The 20,364-nt window shown below is 31.4% G+C and overlaps 1 protein-coding gene across 32 annotated transcripts in view; it reads right to left on the bottom strand.

The window, feature by feature from the left end:
• bt (projectin protein bent) overlaps positions 1–20,364 on the bottom strand; it is a 288,017-nt gene that overhangs the window by 159,127 nt on the left and 108,526 nt on the right. For 23 of the 32 annotated variants that reach the window (XM_088260290.1, XM_088260300.1, XM_088260295.1 and 20 more), the window contains 8 exons: positions 20,041–20,091; positions 18,971–19,132; positions 17,641–18,321; positions 16,527–16,622; positions 14,736–14,831; positions 13,790–13,987; positions 8,386–8,430; positions 4,909–4,941 (listed from right to left, as the gene is read on the bottom strand). In XM_088260290.1, coding sequence (XP_088116416.1) covers positions 4,909–4,941; positions 8,386–8,430; positions 13,790–13,987; positions 14,736–14,831; positions 16,527–16,622; positions 17,641–18,321; positions 18,971–19,132; positions 20,041–20,091 — 1,362 coding nt within the window. Of the gene's footprint in view, positions 1–4,908; positions 4,942–8,385; positions 8,431–12,450; positions 12,496–13,789; positions 13,988–14,735; positions 14,832–16,526; positions 16,623–17,640; positions 18,322–18,970; positions 19,133–20,040; positions 20,092–20,364 lie in introns of all 32 variants that reach the window. The other 9 variants (XM_088260293.1, XM_088260302.1, XM_088260324.1 and 6 more) reach the window with 6 other exon arrangements.

Raw genomic sequence — 20,364 nt, 5'->3', positions numbered from 1 at the left:
TCTTCGCCTCTTCCACGTTCATGCATCTCCTCATTGCATTGGTGAAAAAATCACTTATATTTATTTTACCCCCCTTGGGAATCGAACCCGGGACCTCCAGAACGGTAGCCGAGCGTGCTGACCATTACACTATGGAGACGGACAAATTCAATAAATAACAGAAAATAGAAAAATATTTTAGTATGGTACTTTTTATTTCACGGTATATTTTTTCTTTCGGCTATTTTATTGCATCAAAAGTGATTCACGCCGCAGAAAGAGTGTCAAGACTAACCAATGACACGAGTGGAGTGACGGCATGATAATAAATCACACGTGAATCTATTGGTCGCGCGTAACTACACCCAGGCTATCTGCATACCCTGCCAGGTGTTACTGTGTAGGTGCATACGTTAGCTGACCGTCAAGCAAACATCGCACCGCTTCTCGGCAGGGATGAGAGGGATTAAAATGCCAAATTACCCTGATTTCTAAACATACTCAAGCCTTGTATACTTATCCGAAATATATTTAATATTTTACCGTTCGTTCGTCATCCATTCGCTCCACACGTCTAAACACACTTGAAAACAACGACAAACAACTTGTATTCAAACCGCCTTACCACCTCGCTTATTCCCCATGACGGTAGGCAGATATTGCCCATTTTCTTTTCATTTTAAATTATTTTTTAAAACGTATAAAAAATCGATTAATTTGAAGTGATACACATATTTTAAAATACAAAATATTAAATAAAATATAAATATATAAATTTTATACTAAAAACATTGTATTCTATTGACATGCATAGCTTATATACAGTCTTTAAAAAAATCATGCATAATATTAAAAAATATATACAAAGGAAAATGTATAAAATATGATTTACTATATACAAAATTTTAAAAATAATATTATAGTAGTGTGTTCGTGTAAAAACAGATACATAAATTTAAAATAAATAGTTAATCATATATGTGTAGAAAAAATCCTCAGAAAAAGTCAAGAATTATCCACGTTTAACAAAAATCTTTGTTTCATACCATTCTGTTCTGATATTTTGGTGTGAAAACAAAGTTTTTGAAATAAAAATGAAAAAACATCTGAGATTACTTTTTGTACACTTTAAAAGAAAGAAAACAAGTAAATTTTCTTGGTCCAACAATTCTATTGAGAAACAATATATTATTGTGATTCGGATATTTCTTTTACTGATAATATTTTTTTATGAAATAGAATTCATCAAGAAATTGCATTGGTGTTGAACAAAGAAAATTTTATAAATAAGAATACGATGAAATTGACAAGCGACAGAGTAATCGAATAGATTTAAAAGACGAAGAAGAAGTCAGCATACTGTTAGAAAGAAAAAGATGAATGGAAGAAAATAAGCATAAAATGTTTGCAGAGTCGAAATGCTGTAAAAAAGATTAATAAATGAATGTGATTTCAAATATGTTATAAGAACATTTTATCCATGTAAAAGCGTCTTTGTTTTAAAGAAATAACCAATTTTATAGTTAAACAAAGTTAAACTTTTCAAAATTTGTTTGAAATGCGATCAATTGTATCAAAGGTTTTTACAATAGATTCAAAATGTTCATATATAAATTATAAATGGTCCAAAACAAAGATGATTTCAATTGAATCTCAATCATAACATAAAAACACTCGTATTTCATTGAAATATGGAATTAAAAATGCTTTCATTGGTTTAATAAACCACTTTGTTTTATATTAGAATTAAGATGATGCACGTGTTTATGTTTAGAATAGAGAAAACCTTTGTTCAACCTTGTATTAAACCATAATGAGATTTTTTAATGAAAATTTTAAATGTCATAATATCATAAACATAATTTAATAATTTAAAAACTAATTATGTAACAACAAAAAAACTAAGGTTTATTTCGTTGAATCTTATATGTAAAAATATCATTCAAATTTGTAATGAAGCTCGAAATTGAATATTGGCCTCATATAATTGACTAATTATTTTTCATTTAGTGCTATATCAAGTTAATAAGTAAAAAAATAACAATTGAAGGAAAAATATTTTTAGCAATTTAACGAAAAAAGTTGTTTTATACCAATAACGAAAAATTTAAATAGATTTTCGCTCAACCAATATTTTATTTATGGTAGTCTCTAATCACGATGAATTATAAAGGTACTTAATTCAAAATATACAAAAATCTGAGCAACAGAAAAGTGGACACCTGTCATTGTCATACTCGTGATATTCTATAAAAGTGACTTAAGATTCCTAACAAACAATACCCCAAATTAAAATCGTCAGAATTGGAGGAAAAACTTCTTAATGTTTTTAACGAATAAAGTTGTTTTATACCAATAACGAAAAAATTAAATAGTTTGTCGCTCAACTTGTATTGTATTAATGGTTACCTCTGATTATGTAATAACATAAACCAAATTAAAAATAAACAAAAATCTGACCAAAAAAAACGAAAAAAAAACACCTGTCATTTCCCATACTCGCCAAGTGACTTAACATTTCATACAAAGAATACCCCCAATTAAAATAGTTCATTGCATACCAAAATGCTATAAAGGTATTCATAATTATAGATTCGAATACCTTGGAACATGCATCAAAGAAAAACCGTGCCAAAATAAGTGGTCTTAAATCTGTTTTGTTTATTTTCGTGTTGTATTAATGATACAGGTATATGAACCTTGAACAAAAATAGATTTTCATAATTATCTATGATAGTAATTTATATATAAACTAACTAACCAACTAACTAACCATCACGCTGCTTCTCCGCAGGGGGAAGTCAGAGAGAATAGAACGCCACACTATCTTATCTTCCAAATTCATACATCTCCTCATACATACCCACTGATTATTATCTGAACTCTTTCAACTATTTGAAATACTTAATAAAAATATCTATGAATGCCATGCTGCAATAAAGATTTATTATTATTATTATTATTTATTATTATTATTATTATTAGTTAAAAAAATTGGCATGTGATTCTCCGAAAAAACACATAAAATTTGATAAAATATTGCGATTGATAAAAACCACTTTTTTCGTTAAAGTTTAATATTCTACAGGAAAAAACTAAAAAATACTACAAATGGGATATTTCTACTACTTTTTACTACTTTTAATATAATTTCTACATAGAAAAATGTTTAATCATTTTACTTTAAATGCCTATTTTACTATGGAAGATGAAAAGCATTACAAGAAATAGAGTGGTATTAGTATTATATAAACGATTATGAGAAGAGTTATTTATATTATATATATACATACGTATATGATATTTTTGTACCAACCATTTCACAGAAAAAAAAACTGTTATTTCAACCAAATTTTAAATTTTAACCAAATAACATTAATTTGAAATTTACGTTATATTTTAATGATTTAAGTGGTTTTTTTTTTTCGTTGAAATGGTATAATTTCCACAAAGAAATTTCTTATAGGAGATTCTGAAGCTTACCATGGTTCTAAATTCTAATAAAACACAGGGACTCACAGTTTCTATATTATTTACTATGGGGTTCTTAAAATGGGTGGGGGGGAGGCAAATTCGACGTTCTATAACTAATTCCTCTGAAGTTTAAACATACTTTTACTGCTTTTTAATACAAATATTTTGCATTATTTACTGTTTCGGCGTTCACTTTGTGGTAAGAAATAAATAAATTCAAAATAAAACACTTCTTTTGTACCACTTGAGTCTTCTTCTTCAAACCCTCATCTGCACCCAATGGTGCATAGGGCACTGCGTCATATAAACGCAGTGTTATCTTGATCGTTTACACATGAAGGAAAGGTGATCAGCCCTCCGCTTCGGGTACCAGTCCATGGTAATATTGAATAAATATTACAGTGAAAGAATCACTTATATTTATTTTATCCCCCCCCTGGGAATCGAACCCGGGACCTCCAGAACGGTAGCCGAGCGTGCTGACCATTACACTACGGAGGCGGACTACTGGACTTGAGTACTCAAGTGGTAAAAAACAAGGGTTTTATTTATAATTTAGATATGCTCCTACTATAGTATTGCTTTTAAAATAAATATGACAAAAGAAAACTAGTTTGTTTACTAGTCTTGCTATTTTATTGACCAAAAACACTCTTCACAGGTAAAAAGTAAAGGTGTGTGGGTAACTTAATTTTTGTGATTACTTTTTCTCGGTTAAAATTTCTTTCTGGCTTTAGTTTTTGATGTCAAGTTGACAAATAAACCAGGAACAAGCAATATGCACTACACAATAAAATTTGTGTGGTAATTGGTGTCACAAACTTTAAATTAAGGAAAATAAAATAAGGCGGTTTTTAAATTGATCGTCCATTACTGGTATTTAGAAATAACGTCCATCATTTTTGGACAATATTTCTAAATTATTAAAGAAATTTAACATGTACCTCTGTTTAACACCAGTAACATTAATTAAAAACTTTGTTTATTAAAACTGAAAACATATTGATATAACCTTAAATAAAGACTCTTTTAATATTGAATATATAATTCAATAAAATTAAATATTTTAAACTTGTTACATGGAATTCGATGACAACAAATAAATAACATGTGATTTTTAAGGATAATAATTTGTATAAAAGCGTTTTTAAATTACGTTTAAACTTTTCAGAGGAGCATTTAAAACTTTCAGCGACATTTATATAAAATCACTACTTGAACTAAAAAAAAACTGGAAGGGTGTTATCACAAGTTGATTATTAATCTATTTCTAATCAATAAAAAATATATTAATCACATTTTAAACATATAAATAAAACCGCATAAAGATTCACATATAATTTTAAAAGAGGAAATTGAGGCGAAATGTGCGACTAATATCTAATTGTAGAAAAAATGTCATGTAGGCACATCAAATCAAAGGGAAGCATTTTTTTCACTTTTTCTTTTTCTAACCTGATTTTCCAATTCTCCCGGTCGAGCACGTTTCTTTGTGAAAAAATATAATAAAAATATTGTAATTAAGTGTGAAACGCAGTTATGAGAAGGTAATATCTGTAATTTGTGATATGTTTAGTGTAATTATGTCTGGAAAAATCGAAGAAAATCAATCAACTACAAAAAAAAATCCCAAAAAAACACTTATTTTTCATCAGATCAAAGACATCAGACCTACTCTATATTCTTGCAACATATATAGGAGTGGAATGTATTTTAAGGGATACAGCCGACGTGGCTGAAAGAGCTCAGAGTAAAAGACATTACTTCGATGTGAGGAAAAACACAGAAAACCACTAATGTTGGAAAAGGATCATAAAAGCAGTGGCTAGAGTAATCATGGTTTTATACCAGTTTTCGTACAAGCCTACATAACATAAAAGCTACTGTAAATGAAATATCCACTTGCTAATTGGAATGGAAAACGACATCAAATATTCTTCTTTTTCATAATAATAAATAAAAAAATAGTTTGTAGTTATATAAAACCTATAAAGAGCGAAACCTATTTTTTTTATTTCTATATTAATATTTCAATTTAATTATGGTACATATTTATATGACCAACTTTGTTGGAGAATGTCTAAAATGAATTTATAAAAAGTTGTCATTTCATCAACAACAAAAAAACAAGGTATCTATTTAAGAAAATCTGTCTTAGGGTTAAATAATATTCATGATTTTTCTAGATTTTTTCAGTGTTGTTGTATAAGTGCTGTGATATTATGTAGTGAAATGTGACTTACATTAAAATATATTAAAATAGAGAATGAAATTGTAACATATTTTATTCCATCGAGATGATTTAACCCAGAGAAAGTGACGTTACACAAAATAAAACCACGAAACAAATTTTCGCGTTAAATTCTCCCAATGATATAAAATAAGTTGTAATAGAAATATTTAATAATATAAAAAGACTTAATCTAAATTATTAAGTTAAGTTAGTAACAGTTTTGCGAAGGAGTATTAATCACTTTTGGTAGAAACAGTTCAGATCGAAGATATTTAAAAAAAAACAGAGCTGAAAGAAAGAATTTTGAATTACTTAGAATATAATAATATTGTGTAAATTGTGTTTTTTGTACTGTTAAGGTTATTTTTATCCTTTTTACATTGTTTCATCGATATTTTATATAATGTTAAAAAAGTTTAGAAATAGTATCATTCCAATCATTCAGCATTTCCAATTTGACAAGCAAATTTAAAAGATATTTTTTATTAGTTTATTCATTATGAATTTATCCAATTAAAACGTGAAAATTATGAAAATACCAATTGTTTTTATGAAGCGTTCATACCGTATCGTAAAAACGTGTTATTGTAAATTTTCAAACGAGTTGCAGTTTGTAAACTTCATGAGTTACAATAGTTTTGTTGTTCTGTTTTTTACACAGTCCAAAGCGTTTTTGACATTTACACAATTCAGTGCAATTATATATGGAATATGAGTTAAACGCAGTCGTGATGAACTTTTCAAACCAATTTCTGATGAATTATAGTCAAAAATGTAATTTAACAAGGAAATCTTGAATAAATAAATAAAAAAATTAACGAAAAAAGTTGTAATTTTAGATACCATTTTCAAAAAATCATTGTGATTTAAATAAAAATACTTATTTATTTAAGATTTTCTGTCATTCATTTAAAATAAGAATAATAAGATAGATGTAACACAAAGAGATAAAGAAGAGAAAAGAAACATAAAGAAGAAGACTTATAGAAGAAGACACAAGAATAAGATCTCATTGATTCTGATGTGGTGTAAAAAAAGAAAAGTATTTTTTGTGAATTAATTGTGAAAGTTGTAATTTGAAAAGTGGTTAATTTTGGTAAAAATAGCATTTAATCTAAAATTAAATTTCTTTTGTCAAGTTTTTACAATAAGTTTTGTAGGTAAAATGTAACGAAACTAGAAAATCTGCTTTGTTTGATAAATAAAAATTTAACCAAAATAATAGTTTTTTAAGGAAATAATATATTTCCAATTAAAATGTGAAAAAACACGTTTTTTATAACTATTACTTAATTGTCTGTGATAAAATATGTTAATTTGAGATAAATAAACAAATTTTTATATTAATGAATTGGGTGTGTGATGACATATTGAAATCATAATAAAAAATCACATTTTCATTTCACAACCAAATTTGGTCATATCCTTATTAATGTAGTGTAATAGAAATTGGTGTATTGTGTATTTTAGACAAAATCAGATTCAACAAGAGAGAAAGATAGATAGAAAAAGAGATAGAAGAGTCACAGGAGACGTACAGTAAACCGTTTACATTGAACTTCAAATATATATTAGTATACTGAAATACCTAAATTTATCTGTGTTATTGACATTTGATTTGCACCAGATTGTATGGTGTTTTATGATTCTAAAAATACCGAAAAATACTTGTAATTTAAGGTATGTTTTTACCCTTTAATAAGTATAACTATTAGAGACTAAATACAATTTTCTAACAAACTGACATCTGTTGTCAGAATTTTTAAATGTCAGTTTTCATTTCTACAAAATATATCTACGACATATAAAATATTAATTTTATTAAATTCAATACATTTTTAATAAAAATACTCATTTCATATCATAAAAATCATACTCTCACTTCTCTAATACCAAACAAATCATCTTCAGGTTTTTAAAAACCTTCTTAAACCTTAAACCTTTAAAAAATTAATTCTTGAGAAATTTATCTGAAAAAGAACTCATTTGGAGTTTGCTACGTTTGTTTTTATTACTTTCACGTATTATAAAAATGGCGAGCTGTATAGAAAATATGTCCCTACAACTGATCTATCTGTGCCCATAACTAATATAACCTTGCCTATAACTGATATATCCTTGCCTAAACTGATATATCCAAGCCTATTACTGATATATCTGTGCGCGTCACTGATATATCCGTGCCTATAACTTCCCATACACCATTAGAATATCATTAACGCAGCTCTTCGATTCGAACCCGAGACCTATAGCAGGGTAGCCAAATGCGCTATACTGGAAGTTGAATAAATGTACTTAAAAGCAATACTATCAACTTTGTGACAACGATATTCACGTAGAAAAAGGTTTTAGCGATATTCATGTCGAAAAAGGCTTTAACGATATTCTATTGGAAAAGGGTTTTGATGGTTTTCTCGTGAGAAAAGGCTTTAATGATATTCTATCGGAAAATGGCCGTAAACATATTCTATTGGAAAGGGGGCTTTAGCGATTTTCTTGTGGAAAACCTCAAGATATAGGCGCCTACAACCGTCGTATCAAGATACTCATTGCTGGAGATTTTTGTCCCTGCTCAATGTAATCGGTCGCACTGTGAAACACAAAAGAGACGAACAGATTGAAGCAAGCGAGACGGAAAGAAGAGGGCGCACTTCCGGGGACATGAGGAGTCCCACCAAGCAAGCTCACTAGATTCTCACCTTTTTATCGTCTAACATTTCTCCGGGCCTCAACTTGCCACCGGTCTGTTGATCGCGAAAAACGAGAAAAAAAACAACACGACATCTTCAAAAGTCTGAGCATATTCGAGAAGTCCTCGGAGCCATTATTTATAAACACAGGCATGATTACAAACATACATACATAAATATCGGCATATACATGTGTGATTGTTTGACATTCGAAGCGTAACATATACATATATTTGCACTTTTGATGCATACAGTCTCAACATCCAATAAATCACGTTGTGCATAAATTAAAACGATATGGAATTAGTGATATAACATATTATATAAAGTGCAGTTTTAAAAAATAAATATCCAATAACAAAACATGAAACGATAAATATTAATTAATCATTTGATATTTTGCCATATTTAAAAATCAAGAGAATTCAAGCAATATTGTATTGTTTTAAAATAAAAACAACTTACCCCGTTTTAAAACATAACACTAGATACAGTGTGTTTCAAAAGAGTATAACAAATCTGGAGACGCTTGAAGCGCCCTTGAGGTAATATTTTACGAAAAAGCACTATAAAAATTACCAAAACTTATACAGTGCTTATGTGTACGAATCCTTTCCAGTTGAATTGATATAGAACCCAATTTCCAGTGGTTTTTTCTACACTTTCTACATTTTTTGACAGACAGTCTGTGAAAATATAGCAGAAATCGTAAAAGCATTTATCCCCAAATTATCTTAAATTACGTCAAAACTTTGGATCAAAATTATAGGATCAGAAAGGTTTTCAGATCATCAAGTATTTTTGTTTCTTCTAGCCAAGAACAAGTTTTATTTTAATCTGTGTTGAGAACAGGAGATATAAACGATTGTAGGCCAATCAGGAACTTGTCAGCATTTGCTCATTGCTGGGAGAAAACCAAGTAAACTCCTCAGGAGAAGCTGGACTGTTGAATATCGTCAACAGGCCTTCCGTTCCACTAGAAGAGGGTTCGGCATTTTGTGTCCTAGCTTGGTTTATGGTACCAATAGATTTGATTGTGGAAATTAAGCATTTAATTGAATTATTGTCTATTATTTTTGACAGATTGTATAGTAACTGTCAATTTAGGGAAGTGTATTCTATTATATGCAACCACACATACGGAAAGAAGTTGTTTCCACTTTTCTCTTCTGTATTATAATATTATTCTTACATATTTTTACAATACATTGTTGCTTCGATGCTCTTGATATATATAATATTCAGTAAATTGTGTATGTATATCTAGGGAGATAATTTACATATAACTTTTTTACGCATAAAAATGTAACATAACATCGCAAATTGGAATCAAGTATCGATTGTTCCACTTTATAAACGTCGTATATACATTTTTTTCGATATTGTTCACACAATACCCTACTATCTTCCAACATATATTTAAATTTATGTGTTCACTGATATATTTAGTACATTTTGAGCGTAAAATGGCCATGTGTAACCTCCCTGACCAATGCCTACTATATAAATGCAACGCCACTTTTCATGACAGATTCGGCAACTCCGTAAATAGTCTGTTACAACATTTAAATAGCTTAAACATTTATTAACGTGCGAGTATGTGATATTCTTCTGAATCATTAACATATCCTAGGAGATGCCAGAAATTTTGTATGTGCACAGTGATCACTTGAACCATCTGATGTCATGTTGTGAGTCAAAAAAAACTTCTTAGTCTTTCTTGAGATATACTTTATACTTTACTTTACTTTACTTATACAAAGGGCGTTTTAGTTATTTGAAATCCACTAAAAGTAACTGGTTTTAAAAGTGCAAGAAAATTTAACAATCGATTTATTACAATGTTCATGATAGGGCTTGTATTATATACAGTAGGCACTGCTCCGACGGTTGGCTGTTAAAAAAGTTGCCACAATTCAGGTATATATATTTTGATGCTGACAGCATTCTCCAATCTGGCAAACTATAAAGTGACAGTTAGGACAAAATGGCGGCGATCCTGCGCGACATTCCAAAGCCACCGCCTGTCGCCCATGCCAGCATTCCTCCTTGTTATTCGATTGTTGATTAATCGTCGTACACATCAAATTAAACAAAATACAATTCCGACAGACGCCATCTTGTGCTGATAATTGATTATATATGTATATAGTTGTCGTTCCATGCCTTACAAGCGACGCATTCAATATATATAATTTAATTCATATTCAAAACACAATATTTCCATTTCAATATTATGTGATAATTCATACATTGTTTAGTCGTGCGTAATGTAATGTTCAGGCAGTAGATTTAATTATATATTTCTGAAGATATATTATTTAATATACACAAAATAAATGATATTAATAAAACAAGTAAGTGAGATGGTACAGGGATATTTTTTTTCTAAAAATATTATTATTTAAAAAAAATACTACTCATGTTAAATGATATGAATTTTGAGGGCTTGTAAAAATGTGAGGTCCACATATTTATAGGTGGCAATTTAAGAGTGAACAAGTCCAGATATGGAGTGATTTTTTAAAAATTACTAGAACTTGTAGAAATACCATCACAAGAAATTAAGTTTATGAACATTTTATCAGTTTTTTTACAATAATAATAAATATGAAACATGCTCTGTAGACACGTTACACGTCATGCCAACATAAGGTGCATTTTCACGGACATTTAGCCCAGAGCGGTGCCATCTTTCCGTGAAAAAACACTGACAATTTACATTTGAATATTACACGGGTTAAACATGCAAAAAAAACATATGGATGACGTCACTGCGACCGTCGACATAATCAGATAGAACGCTAAGCGTGCGCTATCGCTTGTAAAGCATGGAAAGTGAATTAAACATAATAGTATCTGCCAGATCAGCGCATTCCTTGGTGCATATATAGATTTCTGTAAGAGAAGTATTAGATTTCGGCACTGTTCAAGAGAAATTCACCCACCGCAAAATGACAGATTTAAGTTACGTATAGTATGCCATCCTAGAACTGATCATAAAAGGGAAGATTGAGGGGTTGGAAGAAGGCAGCTTTCCTGGCCTCGGAACATCTGAGAGTGGACCGGGATGAGAGGTGTGGAGGAGATATTTCGTCCTGCCCAGGACAGACAAGGTTTCTCCCGAGGGATCATCAGAATTGGAAGACCCGGTAGGACACATGAAGAAGAGTGAAATGTATATTTATAGCTCGCTTAGCAAGGGTAATGTGGCTATGGGCAGGACATGTTGCGAGACAAGACCTCTCAAGATAGACCCCTTAAATTTTAAGATGGAGACCTTAAAGATGGAGACTAACATCGTTCGCGGCGAGCATCACCGAGCATCCGAAACTATGAATGGAGTGCTCGGCTCGGTGTACTGACTGCCTGAATGCTCGCATCGTAACGTGTTACGTTACGACGAAATGATCCAGTCAGTCTCCACCTTAATAGAGTAAAGAAGACCTTAAAAAATGGTCTAATGTTATAGCCGCTGTGGGAGGTAAAAACTGACTGCAAACAGCAACCGACCGAAAAAATGGAAGGATAAAGAAGAGGCCTATACCCAGCAGTTGTGGACAGAGGGCTAAAGAAGAAGAAGTATATTTATTGGTAAACTAGACTTTGAACAGCTTAATTAATTGCTACTGTCATATTTTGCCAATTTTCACAGTCTTATAATGTACACAAATCTGTCAATTTCATACCATTTTCGTGGGCCTAAGAGACCCGTTATTAAAAATAGGAATCAAGTCGGTCTATAGTGTGTTGGAACCCAGAAACTCTGACTCAGAATCCGCGACTCATACCACGGAACAACCCAACACAATTCGAATGCATCTCTAAGAAATTAAATTTTGCTTATGACGTTTGTGATCTTTTCATATGTTTTCTCCATGTCCTTAAATCTTGGTAACGAAACATACAGACATTATGATTTTAGTTGAAGTTGGTGAATTTTTCTTGAACGCCTACGATTCGTTCTCTAGCATCCAAACAGCCCAGCGTGCTGATAAGGTAACCATAGATAAAACAATTAGACCAATCTGTCAACGTCAATGCAACACTCTCCCGGCCGCCATTTCGTGTTACCTTTTTCTCTTCGACCACTTCTCCTGGTCTTAATTTCCTAAGGGCCTGCGGGTAAAGGAAGGGCCATTGTTTGCTTGTTTGAGTACGGAAGAGTGCGATTTAATAATCGTGTGAGAATCGACAAAAAAATGCTTAAAATGTACAAAAAACGAGGAAAGTGACAGTTGGTGCCATTTAGTTAGCGTTTTCGCCGCTAGGTGCAGTGCTGAAATGTCAGTGCCTTTTAGAAATAAAAAAAATTCTATAGAAAGTAAACCTACATGGTAGATTTGGCAATTTCGCGTTTAGTTTGTAGGACTAACAACCAATTGATATAAATATGTTAATGTATGGTTGTATTTGAAAAGTGAATAGTTTATTCATATTTTCATTCATTGTTTTAAAAAACAGGGAAGTTAAAAGAATATCTAATAGAAGTAAATGTTGAAATAATGGAGTATTTTAAATAAAATGATGCTCTTAGTATATAAAAAAGCGATTTAAATGCATTGAAATCATCTAAAATCGGTTCACCAATATCACCTGATGCAAAGCTTCTAAACCTTTTGTCGCGGCTTACAATTTGATACAGAAGGCATTTTAAAATCATAATTAATCATTCTTAGTACATTTTAAAGCATTTTTATGACGAAGATTTAATTTACAGTTGTTATGAATAATAAATAATAAAATGGAAAATACTACACATAAACCAAATGAGTTCACTATTTTTCTAGAGGAACGAGAAAACACAATATTTACTAACAAATGGTTCTATACGATTCCAAAAATAATAAATAAATATTTAAATATGTATAAATATCTGAATTTATTTATCTTTTTGGGATCTTTAAAAAATAAATTATCTAAAATGGTTCTACGACTAATAAATACATACAATTTCACAATAATCATATAAAAGTAAATATCTAGTATCAGGCATTTTCAGAGCGGTAATAGTCAACTAAATTGGGTGCAAATACTACAAAATATTATTACTAACTATCAAATATTCAACTGAATTAATTACATCAAAAGAAAAAGGGGAAAAACCTTCTAAAAAAATCAATAAACTATTATATGCTAAATAATAACAAAAATAGTACTATTCGAATGATTTTATAAAAAAAAATCATTTTCTTACTCGTATAAAGAGAAAATTAGTTCTTAGATCATGAATCAAATGAATTTATAAAATATAGTAAACTAAATTTTTTGATACATAAAATAAAGTTATTTACATTTTTGAACGTATTGAAAAAATGGCACCGGTGTGCCTCAGGGTCAACATCTAAACCCTTTACAAATTACAAATAAATAAATATATCACAAATTTAAAACAAGACAAATTGATTCCTACCTCATCGCTGATGATTAGAGATGGCCTCCTGCCACCTTCTTCCGGTGGAGGAATGAGGGAACCACGTCTTCCGACGGGTCCAACAGGAGCCAGAGAGGACTTCCTGGTCTCTGGAGTCGGGGTCTTCTCTCTGATGACCTCGATCTTCGGGAGAGCTGGAGTTTCGGGAGCCTTGATTTCTGGAACCTTTGGCTTTTCCTGCAGGATTCACATAGCCAAGAACAACGATTAAATTATGAACAAATAACCACAGAAAACCTAACAACTAACTTTAATTTTATTGTTCAAATTAACTAAAAAACCTACTGATAAGATTTGTATTGTTTATTGTATATTTAATGAAATTTTTAGTTCCTATCAAGCATTTTGTTCACTATCCAAGGTTATTTGAATGTAGATATATAAGAATAAGTTAACCATGCCCGTACAATCATTAAAATTTTACTCGGATATATAAACTATAGCACAATATTTTAACGTTTAATTGATTATTTAATTATTATATGATTTACTAAGATGTGGTCTTTAAATGAAAAATAAATAATGCAGCTCGTTTTGAAAATTTGTCATAAATATTTTTATGTTTACTTACTGTTCCTTGTCTGGTTGAAACAACATAAAAAAAACAATTATCAAAACATGGTAATACAGTTCATTCAATCATCATGTTCTCACAGTCATTGTACATACTCTTACGGACGGAACAATTAACATAAAATACAAAAAGGTTAAAAAAACAAGTTGGTGATGAGGTCATTACTCGAAACAGGTAATGATAACAAGAAAATGGACACATTACACAAAAAGTTACTTGCAAGGATAGAACAGAGAAGGTTACAAATACTGGGAGACGTTTCTTACACGATCGTAGAATAAAATACAGAAATTATTCGAGTTTTCCATATTTTGTTATGATTATCGTTAAAATAACTTTTTTGGTCAGTACCTCTTCATCCTCGTCGTCTCGTTTCCATATAATAGGCAACTTCTTGTAAATTTGATCTTCTCCTGGCGCAGTTTCGAAGATATCGATAATGTCGTCCTGCGTTTTGAAACAGTAAGAACGTTCGACTTGAGATACTCTTGCACATGTTTTGAAGCTTGCCAACCGTTAATCTTGAACGACACGTGCGTAGCTCTGGCAGCGAACACTTTTATTTGAAGCCAAACATATTCTGCCGCCAATTTTAATCCCAATCCCTCCACGTCTAATGAGATGGCAAAAAGGCTTGAACTTTTTCTGAAAGCGGTGTACCGCAAGGTCCGGTAAAAAACCCTTTTTAATTTTCAACAAATTAAGTGATTTGTCAATTAAAAATATGATAAATTCATCCCTAGACAGCACTAACTGAACAAACTAATTACTTTTTACAACATTTTGAGTGTGTCCAAATACTTGTTCACAAAATCTGGATTATCTCAAATTACAGGAGTTATTTTAATATTATTTTTTGACATCTCATCAAAGGTGAAGAAGAATATGGAACTCTGGGCATTTCTATGACGGTCGTCAGCCCCGTATTTACGACTTCCATATTCTTCTTCGTCTTGATGAGATGTCAAAAAATAATATGAAACTAAATACTAATCCCTTTCACTGCTTAAACTGGGGCACATCTAAAAAAATGGTGGTGGTCAGCAAACTTGTATTATTTAGATTGACAGTGACAGAGACATTGAAAGCTTTTAAATTTAAATTCGCAACAAAATCGGGATACAATTTGTTTAACTTTTTCTTTAATTTACGCAACTTAGTTCATAAAATAAACAAAAAAATGCAAGAGAGGGTTTGTCAAGAAGCCTAGATGCTTTTGTATCAGATTCAATTGGGACAACTTTAAATTCCTCGACAGCAATGTCTCAAATGCAGTATCCATTTTGTACAACAAGCCATTTTGTCATCTCATTGGTCAAGCCGAATTTCTAACAACGGTAGCTCCTCAAAGCAATTTTCCAGCCCTGCTTCTTGTTGCTCGTGCAAAATTGCGTGTAGCCACTTCTTCCACAGACAGTTTCCGAACTTCGAGGTATTAATGATATCAGACTTACTCAATTTTTTGCCGAACCAAGATTTCGCTCAAACACAGACGCGTTCCAAAGCAATTGCTTATTCAAGACATTTTGTATCGATCGCAAAATAATCATGCTGCGTCAATGATTCGATGGGTGAACATTCAAAGGATATTGAAAATGGAAAATGAAAAATGGGTAATGGATGATTGATAACGGATGAAACTAAAAATATATAAGGAATTGACGAATCATTTTAACTAGAGAACTTCTGAAAATTCTGAATTTCGTATTTTCGTAACTAAAATGCAAGTTTCTAAACAAGATTTCATGCATTTGAAATATTAGATATTCTAGCTTTTGAGGGGTTTCGATTTAGAAAAATATGATTTATGGTTTTAAGATGGTGTTATTTGGTCTAGATGCAATTCGTGCTCATTTTGAATGCAGTGGATGCGCTTTTGCAAAATGCCAATCAGGTAACTTTTCCGAATGCAGTAATTTCGTGCGCAAGAAAATAAACGTTTCAAATATCCAATTGATCAAAATACATCTTGTATAACAGTGTTGCTTGACTAAATTACTCAGACTATTAATAAAATATTTTAAAAAAATAGTGGTATTGAATAAAAGTGTTTCAGAAGATTTCAAACATCATACACTGTTATACGATCTGATCAGAAAAGACAAGACAGTCAAAATTTTGGGTTTTTTTTATTGTATGTACCTGAGGTGGATTGGTATCTTCGGTTTTCAATAACGGGATATTCGGTTTTCCGTTCTCTATCTTTGGTGTATCAAACACAATTTTTGGAATGTCATCCTGAATACAAAAAACATGTTAGGTTGTGTCTAGCGAGAGAAGTAATTGGTTTCATGTTTAATAATAATGATAAAACCCTTCTTCGCACCCAATGGTGCATAGGGCACTGCATCATATAAACGCAGTGTTATCTTGATCGTTTACACATGAAGGAAAGGTGATCAGCCCTCCGCTTCAGGTACCAGTCCAGGGTAATATTGAATAAATATTACAGTGAAAAAAAATCACTTGTATTTATTTTACCCCCCTTGGGAATCGAACCCCGGACCTCCAGAACGGTAGCCTAGCGTGCTGACCATTACACTACGGAGGCGGATCATGTTTATAATTTTTAAATAGATTTTTAAATAGAAAAACATGACACCAAATATCCCATCAAAATAATTGTACTAGTTTTCTTCCTAAAGACGTGCATTAATGGACGTTGATTTTATTTTTATGTTTGAAGTAGGAACTTTGATATGAAATCAAACAATAATTATTTAAATTATTCATACATGTATTCCTTTACAATAGCTTCGATTAACATGGAAACAATTGTTATGCGTTTAAAGAAATACATGTATTAGAACCAAAATATCAATATATAATTAAAATGTAACTTTGTTTTAAAATCACTATAAATATTTTATAATAACTTAATTATAATGTCTACCGGTTTCGAAGCTCACCGCTTCTTTATCAAGATTGATTAATACTAGTATTAGTATTAGTAGCAGTTAGCTTCGAAACCGGTAGACATTATAATTAAGTTATAATAAAATATTTATAGTGATTTTAAAACAAAGTTACATTTTAATTATATATTGATATTTTGGTTCTAATACATGTATTTCTTTAAACGCATAACAATTGTTTCGATGTTAATCGAAGTTACATTTTAATTATAAAATGGAAAATCACAAAGTTAGTGCTTCAAATATAAATTATACAAAATATCAGTGTTTGATATCTTACTAAGCCCTTCAATATGGAGTTCTATAATAAAAACATCAGATCAAGATATACGTTTTAGTACCTTGGCAACAGATTTTACTGGTTCTAAAAGCTTAGGAATTTCCATTTTTGGTTCAACAGTTTTTGGAAGGGCCAAAGAAGGTTCATTTGCTTTGGGTGCAGATGGTTTAGTCTTCCAGAAAGGTTCAGGCTGTTTTGGGACCTCTTCAACCACTTTCGGAGGAGCCAAAGAAGGTTCTTCAACTTTTGGTGTGGTCGGTTTCGTTTTCCAGGAAGGTTCTGGTTGTTTCGGAGCTTCTGGTTCAACCGCTTTCGGGACGACCAAAGATGGTTCTTCTACCTTTGGTGTGGATGGTTTAGTCTTCCAGAATGGTTCTGATTGTTTAGGAGCTTCTTGCTCAACCACTTTCGGTGGGACCAAAGAAGGTTCTTCTACCTGTGACGCAGATGGTTTAGTCTTCGACACAGTCTCCGGTTGTTTCACACCTTCTTTTTCAACCTTTTTCAAGCCAACTTTAGCTGGTTCTGTATCCGGTTCCAAAAGTTTCTGAGCTTTTCCTTTCGGTCCCATTTCTTGTTCTTCCTTATTTGCTTTTGGCACTTCAACTTTAGACCTGCCAGCTTTCGTAGGCTCCGGTTTGACTTCGGGCTCGACCATTTTTTGCGACGCCTTTTGAGAAGCTGGCCCAACACTATCAACTTGTAGGCTTTTAGGTTCATCGACAACTTTTGTTTTATGATCCTGTGTGAAACCGGCAAGAGAGTTATTTTAAAAACAAAGAAAAAGCAGAAATGTTAAAAGACACTTACAGAGAGAGTTTGTAAGAAACAGTGATTAAACACAATTGGAGAAATAAATTAATTACAACATTATAGACAAAATGAAAACTGATAGTTAAGCACAGTTTTAATTAAAACGTAGAAAACTTATTGTTGTATAAGTATTTATAAAAATATACATAAATTAGACAATTTGAATGAAATATGAAATTAGTTACCAAATTTTTTAAGAAGGATAGCAACGGAATATTCTATTCACAAAAATCTTATTGATTTGACCCAAATAAATGTGAAAACAATTAGATTATTGTAATTTCAATTTGATAAAAATATCATTCGTATACAAGCAGTAAAAGTAAGAATTATGAACACACTATGTTGCTATGCCTCTTGTTACGAAATATCGCCTTCTATACTTCAGTAAAGCAGATCGGGTTTGCGGGAAATGGCAACAATTACTTTTAAAGCTTAAAGACTGAAAGAAATGGAAAATGTTGAATGAAACGAGAGCTCATCTTCTATCTGATCGATTCTTTGGTCGATGGGTGGTTAGAGCCTTCAATTAAGAAATGAAAATCAAGCGTTGTATCCAAAATTCTACAAAATCCTACCTTCTTCTCCTTCACGATTGGAGTCGGAGTGACCTTCTCATACTTCTCAAGAACCGGCCTCTCGTAGTCATCCACGAATTCTGCTTCCTTCTTGAGTTTCAAGGCCTCAGCCTTGGCTAGTCGGGCCTTCTCCAGTGCGGCCCTTTCCTCTGGTGTTACCCTCTAAACATCGTCACAAAGTAATTTAATAAAAATACAAAGTTAAAATTAAAATGGACACATACAAAAATACACGGACTCCCAACGATAGTAGAGAAAGATGCAAAATCTGGCAAAGAGAACAAAATTATGCGATAACTCCCAAAGATAAGTCACATTGGACAATAAACAAATTGGACGTAACAAAATAACGGACAGCACATTCTAGATATTCAAAAAATATATAAAAAAAACAAAAATAATTAGAAAGAAATGAATCTGTATCATAAATATTAGATCAAATAGATTTTTGAAATTTAAAAAATAAGATAGATATCATTAGTTTATTCTAATACTCTAATGTTAAAATACAGGCTAACATTCCGTTAATATAAAATTATTATATAAGGCGTGAAAATTTCGACAGAAGAAATTATAATAAATTCACTCACAACATAATTTAATTAGACATTCTCAAAAGAGAATGTCAAATTTACTATAGTGCTCTTTAGATAAGCAAAAGCTTATTTATAAAGAGCGTCATAGTAAGTTGAACATATGCTATCATCACCAGTATCCATTTTGGTGTCAATTTCATTGAACTAGTTTTAAAAAGGTTGTACTTCTATGGATTCCTGCCTCAAGTACTATATACTTAGAACAGGTATCAATAGAATGAAAGATCCATGTGCTCATAATGATGTTAAGCTTGATTCGAGTGTCGTGTAAGAGAATATATTGTTTTCTTCCATAGATATTTTCAATTCAAGAATTGCGTCGAGAGTCGATAGTGTAAAATGAAAGTACCATACATTACCTTAACATTAAATACTAATAAAACACTTAAAATTAAGAATGAAGGATTCAAGACTTCGTAAACGTTCACAGAAGAGGACACATCACCAGAAGACACATACTGTTTCGTTTCTCACCTTTAATTGTACCTTCGTGAAATCATCGGACTGGTAGATCTTTGTAACAGGCTGTAAAGCAAAATCAGTACCTTTTAGTCTCCAGACCTTCGGTAAAGAGTATTAGCAGAGAGTGAAGAAGATGCCAGAGTAGATGCGAGACGTCACAAAACATAGCAGCAAGGGCCGATGCTCCAGGCACAAGGCAATAGACACGAAGAGATAGGTTTTGTTAGTCGAGCAAAGAAAATATTATTATGTACAGATTCTTGCTCGCAGAATCCATTAATCCAGATTTTGAGAAGTCTGCCAAGGTTTTGAGTACAGATTCTTGCTCCCAGAATC

The sequence above is a fragment of the Brachycentrus maculatus genome, unplaced genomic scaffold (assembly GCF_059751285.1).
Source record: "Brachycentrus maculatus isolate JH-2025_06_01 unplaced genomic scaffold, ASM5975128v1 h1tg000131l, whole genome shotgun sequence".
In the NCBI taxonomy this organism is placed as follows: Eukaryota; Metazoa; Arthropoda; class Insecta; order Trichoptera; family Brachycentridae; genus Brachycentrus; species Brachycentrus maculatus.
This window is presented reverse-complemented; position numbering and strand designations above follow the sequence as displayed.